Source organism: Thalia democratica, chromosome 2 (assembly GCF_965202585.1).
Source record: "Thalia democratica chromosome 2, ktThaDemo2.hap1.1, whole genome shotgun sequence".
In the NCBI taxonomy this organism is placed as follows: domain Eukaryota; kingdom Metazoa; phylum Chordata; class Thaliacea; order Salpida; family Salpidae; genus Thalia; species Thalia democratica.
Window position 1 is genome coordinate 55552240 of NC_139166.1, and position 7417 is coordinate 55559656.

Sequence of the window (7417 nt, forward strand, 5' to 3'; positions counted from 1 at the left end):
AGTTTTATAAAACTGAATTGTTTTAGTTTATTTAACTTTTGTTAAACTAAAAACTCTTTTAAATTAAGTATTGATAACCTTTATTATATGCTAATTTAACATACCAATTTACAACTTTCATATTTACGATTTTTTTTTATTTTCTTTTTTGATAAATGTTGTTTTCTTAGATAATATACTTAATATAGTTTTAAGTTTGTAGCTTTATATGATATTCTTCATTTAAATTAAACACAAATAATGAATTGTTTGGTAAGATTGAAACTAATGAAAATTACAAAACTAGTTAAAAATGTATCAAAATCTATAAGATAAAAATTAAAAAAAAAAGAGTTAGATTAAATTTTTTGTTTAGAGCTTTACAACTTGTTTGTTTGGAATTTTCGTTAATCCGTTATGTTTACATTCAAAACCTTGATTTATTTAAGTAATAAATGTTTTTTAACAAGAAAACATGTTAATAATCTTAAATATAATTTAGAGAGATTTTTTGTTTACCTGTATTAAACAAAGTATTATCATCAAAACAAACATATATTGTATTTTCTATGTACTTTTTCTTACAAGGTTGGGTAATTTTAAATGAAAAGTTAACATCTAAAATATATAGCTACAACGCTAAGATTTTAAGTATAGATAAATAATGTTCGTTTCTAAACTATCAAAAAGTTATTTTAATTAAACTATATTTTAATTATAAATAAACGTAGTTTGAAAACATTGTTTTGATATATAACAAAATAAAAACAAAATTACTTAAAATATATAATCAATCCACAAGGTGCCGTAGCAGAGTTTTATTCGCTTAAGTCCGTAACTAAAAGAATATAATTACTATTTTTGATAATATTTAATTCACTATTCAAAAGTATCCGCAACTATGGTAGCCGACAAGAAACCCGCCCCAGCAAAACCTGAACACCCAACCTACAAGGTGATGATCATCGCAGCTGTCACTGAATTGAAGTCTCGCAAGGGAGTTTCAGCCCAAGCCATGGCTAAGCACGTTGAAGCCAACAACAAAGTCAAAGATGGCTTTAAAACCCACTTCAAAGTCGCATTGAAGAAACTTGTTGCCGACGGTACAGTCGTCAGAATGAGTGGAGCTGGTGCATCTGGTTCTTTCAAGCTTGCAAAGGCAGAGGCACCGAAGAAGCCAGCAAAGAAAGCAGCACAAAAGAAGGCATCGCCCAAAAAGAAAGTAGCAGCTAAGAAACCAGCCAAGAAAGCAGCAACTAAGAAATCTGCTGCTAAGAAGCCCGCCAAAAAGGCAGCAAAGAAACCAGTTGCCAAAAAGGCTGCACCGAAGAAGAAAGTAGTAAAGAAGACCCCTGCAAAAGCAAAGAAGATCGTTAAAAAGCCAGCAGCAAAGAAAGCCGCCCCAAAGAAAAAATAAGTTAGTTATTTACTAACTGGCATTTTTCAATGCCACCTTATAGACAAAAAAATAATACAAACACTTAAGCCTTCATTTATAATAAAAACGCTTAGTAGGTAAAGTGTATATAATTGCGTGCTTAATGATGTTCTACTTAATAAAGATATCTATGTGTTTTTGTTAAATAAGTTTGTTTTTATTGAAACTGTATAAGTATTTTCACAATCTTAAAACATACATAGTTGTTAAGAAGTTTTAAAATGCATTATTGTTTATTGAAGGACCAAAACAAGCGCTCAAAATTGTTTTGTCTAATTACCTCGTGTATTTAAAAGCTTTTTGGTTGTCAAGTTATGGACCATGGATGCAGTTTAATGTCTTGTCTATAACCAATATAATAATTGGATGTTGCAAAGGAGCCAAAACTGTACACTCAATTTAAATTGACGTTTGTTTTACTAAGCTTAAAATGAAAAAACTATAATAATTTACATCTGTTTTTGTTTACAAAAATTATATTTTGTATCTGTTAATAGTTTTATTAAAAATTTAATTGTTTTAAGTTTATTTTTGGCACATTATGCATTTAAGTATGAAAGTAAAGTATACTACAAAACGATTTCTAAAAACATACTTTAGGATTTGATGATGATGATTTTTATAATCAGTTTTATTAATTTGTTATTATAAAATCAGTAAAAAGTTGTTAAGATATTTAAATAAGCCATTATTGTCTTCGGTAAAAATGTCATAAGTGTGATCAAAGTATATGTAACATATCAAGGTTTTTAATTTAAAAGGCTCTTGATTTATAAAAACATAAACTATTTTAGTCTTCGTAGAGTGATAAAAAAAAAGTGTATATGAAAATGATATAACTTTTATAACTTTTAATATTACTATTTTTTATAAAGTTTTTCTATATTTACCGAAGAATGCAACTTAATATCCAACAGCATAAAACTAAACTTTATGTTTACTTGTAAGTAAATTTTTGAAATCATTACACTTTAAAAATTGTTTACCTAAAAAAAAAATTAAGCAGATATAACTGAAATGGGCGGCAAAGTTACAAACGAACGAACGTTTGTCTCGTTTTTGTAACTTGCTTTTGGACGCTTAAAAGCTATTTAATTAGTTATTAAGAGAAATAAAAGCGCTCTTTCTCGTTTTCTAACACTACACCGTCTAGTGTTTAGTTTAAAAAAATAGATTTGACTTACTAATAAATATGAAAATTTAAAATTAATAAAAGTTTATTTTTCTGCCACAATTGAAGCTCAAAAAAACTTAATTTTATATCAAGGGTAAGTGTTTTTTGAAACTTAAATATACAGAGTTTCAATAATTACCTTGCAAAACGTTTCTGTTTGTTACTTTCGAGTCCGTACAAAGCACTTGACGCTATGACTCATAACAAGTTTTATAATTTATGCGTAATTAGTTATTTTCTAAATTTAAAATTTGTCCTTTTGAATTGCAACGATTTCAAAGCCAGACACTAAAAAATTTAACATAGAAATATAATTTATGTGTGTTTACAACTTTTTTATTAAGTAGCATTATAGTAGAGGATCTTGTTAAATTAATGGTTTCAATACATTATTTAAATAAAACACAACGTTTTTTTGCGAGATAAATTTCCAACTAGTCTATAAGTTAGACCACTTCGTCAGTTACTGTTAAACATAAATAAAAACGCACACCTATTTAATGACAAATTCAAAAGCATTCTTACGTTATTTAAACGTTCTGGACAAGATTTTAAAAGGTATCCGTGGTGTGCGACTCGATAACCGAAAGATTCTTTGTGCACCATGTCCTAGGACCAAATGTTTTGAGCGTCTTTTTTTTTGTCGTTAAATAAACTACAAAAATATTTCTTTAATTATTTTTAAAGTAGACACATTAAAATTGCATAAACGTTCGAAAAAAAACTATCTTTTAAAAGTATAATAGGGGTTTAAAACAAATAACAGTAGACTATGACTTTATATAAAATTGTTAATCTACAACGAAAAATACGTTTAATATAAAGCACGGCTGTACTCTTGAAACACAAAGTAAATAAACTAATTAAAACAAATAATTTTTTAATAAATGTTAACATTTTATTAACTGCTAATTTTAATACATTTTACAAATTGTTTAACTCTAATGTGTCTATTTTAAAAATGATTAATTTTACAACGAATTAATTTTACGAGCTTGTGTTTTAAAATGTTTACACATACATGTATATATTTGTTTATGTTTTGTTTCATATTAAAATTATTTTCCTGTTTTTTTTTTTGTTTCCTAAATTATCAAACAACAGTTGAAAGTACATTTGTAGAAAGGTAAAACCAAATTTTTTGACAAAATGTAATTTATCATTATTTTTATTAAATGCTATAAGCTTGTATCAAGTTTTAATAAAAAAACAGTCTAGAATAAATAACTACTACATTTTTGTATCTTTTTTATTACTTGAAAGTAAAATCGATACTTTAAAAACAAAAGTAAAATGTTGATAAGAGTGATTCTTTGTGATTAAATAAGACAAGATTTATAAATAATTCGCAAAACGGTCCAGGACACTAGTCAATTGTTTTTACTAGTGATTTTTTCCCTGCATCAGTAGTTACAAGAAATAAATAAACGATGGTTTAAAAATCTACCAGTTTATTGCAACATTTTGTTCAAATTATTTTCGGACAACAGTCCTTCATCAGTGAACTTTAAAACTAGTAGCAACTAGTAGTAAATTAAACTAGTGGTAGTGTAACCTACAGATGTAGGTACCTTTAATACTAAACTTAACTTATACTAAATAATGATACTAATAATACTTAGGCTACTCTATATAAAACTAGGCATGACATGAGTTAACATATTTTATATAAAGAACAATTGCAAACACTAACAAATATATTAAGAACATCAAATTTAGAAAATACTTTAAATGTGGTCATAACCTTTACACAAGATTTAATCAAGCAAGAATATACTTTAAGAATGTATAAAACAAAATACAATTTAACTACTTAGAATGTAAATAGGAAATACTTATAAAAATAATACTAATCAAAAAATACTTTATAAAACACAAGAAAACAATATAAATGTCTATTCTTCATTATCATGTTTACTGCAGCAGACAGTGGCTAGAATCTCCCCGTCTGTCTGTTGTATCAGCTTATATATAACATTCCCTAACTCAATGTTGCATCAGGGTTTCTGGTCTGCACTTTATTTTCTCTTTTTGTCAACTGTTTAAACTTGCATCAGTATAAAACTTGACCTTGCGAGCTTTCTCTTAACGCTTGGATGAACTTTTAGCTCAAAACTTCCAACCAAATCTAAACAGTAATCAAGTGCAACTTGATATCCTGTTACAGTAGATTAAATAACAAAATAAAAACTATTTTAATATATTATAAATATTAAAACTCTTATCATATTTTAATCAAATACAACTAAATAAATTCTTAGTTTTAGTTTATTTCATTGAGCTTAACTTGTTTATGAAGTTTAAAAAAGAAGTTTTTTATGAGGAATTAAAATACTATAAAAAGTATAACTTATTTCAACCAAATAAATTAACAATTTTTCATCATAATTTGATTTAATTCTATATAAAAAATGAAAAAAGTAAGAAGGCAACAAGCTTATAAACGTATACTTGAACAATAACTTATAAATTTTTTTGTAGCCATAACTTTACATTTATGGTAAAATCAAGTCAAAAACTCTTAAATACAATTTGGTTTTAAGCTTTTGTATTGATAAACTTTCGAATATAAGTATTCTATTTTTTAAAACAAATTTTGTTTGAAGTAATAATGTTTTGTAATAACAAAAACAGTTTTGAACAATTTTTCAGCAACTAACTAAAACATAGATAAAAATATTAAGTAATTTATGTTTCTTCACCTAATTTATAATGTAGATATTTTCTAAATTTTTTTAACACATTATCTTGTGAACAAAAATTTTTTAAAAATTTTCTGATAGTTAAAATAAAATTAGTTAAAAACCTAACGGAATGCGACAAATATAGAAAACGTAAGAAATTTCTGGGCAAGCTTAAATGGCTTTAACTATTTATTTCTATCGCTATATTAAAAACTCATTGAAAACTTTTTTATAAATGATTTTTACTGTTCTTTGAATTTCTTAAATATTATATTATAAAACTTGACAATTATTCATAAAAAAAACTATATCACCTAAAAATGCATACTCATTAAAAATAAATCTACCGTGCTTAAAGTTTTATGAAAAAGAACACAAGAAATCACTTAATCTATAAACTATTGAAGACTGTAAAAGTATTAGAATTTTTTTAAAGCTACTTATATAGCTTTAGTTTTGATATTTTAAAATTTTAACGGTAAAATAATTAAAAATTTTTGAATAAGTTAATTTTTTTTTGTTTTAGTCAATATAAAATATACCCAATTTTTTTGTGGTGTTTAACAGTATTTCACATAGTTAATAATTAAGACTATTTTACATAGTTAACAACCGTGCAGACATCTAAGTTATGATCGAATCAAAAACAATTGCGCGCAATTAAAAAAAATTTAAACATGTGAAATGCTCACATTTTCTCTCAAAATTTCTCCCATTATCTTTAACGGTAATCTCACTAAATATTTGAAGAGAGTTCATAGATTCTCTCGTTTTTTGTAAACTAAACACTAAGTGGCTCATCTACGTTTCTACGCGGTTCGTAACGCTTCCTGCTGTATAAATACCGTTGTTTGATCAATAAATTCACATATCATCATCATCATGTCTGGTCGTGGTAAAGGAGGAAAAGGTCTAGGAAAGGGAGGCGCGAAACGCCATCGCAAAGTTCTTCGTGACAACATCCAGGGTATCACCAAGCCCGCTATTCGCCGCTTGGCTCGTCGAGGCGGTGTCAAGCGTATTTCAGGCTTGATCTACGAAGAAACTCGTGGTGTGCTTAAAGTGTTCTTAGAAAATGTTGTTCGTGATGCAGTCACTTACACCGAGCATGCCAAGCGTAAGACTGTCACCGCTTTGGATGTAGTGTACGCATTGAAGCGTCAAGGACGTACTTTGTACGGATTCGGAGGTTAAATAAATCAAACACCTCGGCTCTTTTAAGAGCCACCTTTAGTAGCACACTTAAATTAAAATTTAACTTACTGTATTTTGCTTGCTTACTATTTTTAATAAAAACAAAAAACTATATACGTTTATTTTCAATAGTAACAAAGCAATATCTTGTTGCCTGTCTATCAAATAAGAATAAGCAAGTTAACAGAACGATTAAAATTCATAAACAGTTTTGTTTGACTAAAAAAAAGGTTATTTAACTTTTGTTGAAGTTAAAATATATTACTTAAGTTTTTTTAGTAGAAATGAAATACAACTACGTTGTATTAAGTTTAGTAGATTCATTTTAATTAATATAAGTTTTAGACTGTGTGAGCTTGACTAGACTGAGTTGTATACGCAAACAGAAGTCATTTATACGTTCTATAGTGATTCTAAAGTCTTTAATGTAATATTAAAGCCATTTCAAAACAGAACAAGTAATACTTATTTTATTGTTTGTGGCCTTAAAGCTGCAGGTAGTTATTTAAAGAGTTTTATTTAATATTTTTAAATGTTAAGTTTTCTTTAAGAAATAAAAACAGCTAATTCAATTTTAAGCGGCAAAGTATGAATAACTTAAATGAACGTACTTTACTCTTTTTTTTATCTCACTTAATTTTGATTTAACGTTTCTTAATTTTGGCGCAATAGTTTAACTTTAACTTTTTTTACTCATAGCTATTCTCTTACATTCTCACCAATTATAAAGTAGTGCGAATAAAACTAGCTGTGCAGCAAAATTCAGTTGAAAATTTGTATTAATGATAGTAAGTGTAAATATTATTGCTTTTTAATAGTAAAATACTAAAAAGTAACTTCATTTGAAATTTTTTAGACTCAAAACAGGCATCTGTTTAATTTAATTTTGCTTATAATAAAAAAATTCTACAATATTTTTTCAGTTTATAGTCTTATTTTAACAATGTT

At 26.6% G+C, this 7417-nt stretch overlaps 2 protein-coding genes across 2 annotated transcripts in view; both read left to right on the forward strand.

Moving 5' to 3' along the window:
• Positions 1-6469, forward strand: part of LOC145829798 (uncharacterized) — a 43110-nt gene extending 36641 nt beyond the window's left edge. The window contains exon 5 of the mRNA XM_082937665.1: positions 6145-6469. Coding sequence (XP_082793791.1) covers positions 6145-6469 — 325 coding nt within the window. The remainder of the gene's footprint in view (positions 1-6144) is intronic.
• LOC145830192 (late histone H1-like) lies at positions 881-1396 on the forward strand. Its single transcript, XM_082938106.1, has one exon. The coding sequence runs from the start codon at positions 881-883 to the stop codon at positions 1394-1396; it is 516 nt and encodes a 171-aa protein (XP_082794232.1).
• Positions 6470-7417: the final 948 nt, after the last annotated feature.

What these genes read in the sequence shown, in the direction of transcription:
- LOC145830192 (XM_082938106.1), top strand. Translation starts at nt 881, where the DNA reads ATGGTAGCCGACAAGAAACCCGCCCCAGCAAAACCTGAACACCCAACC.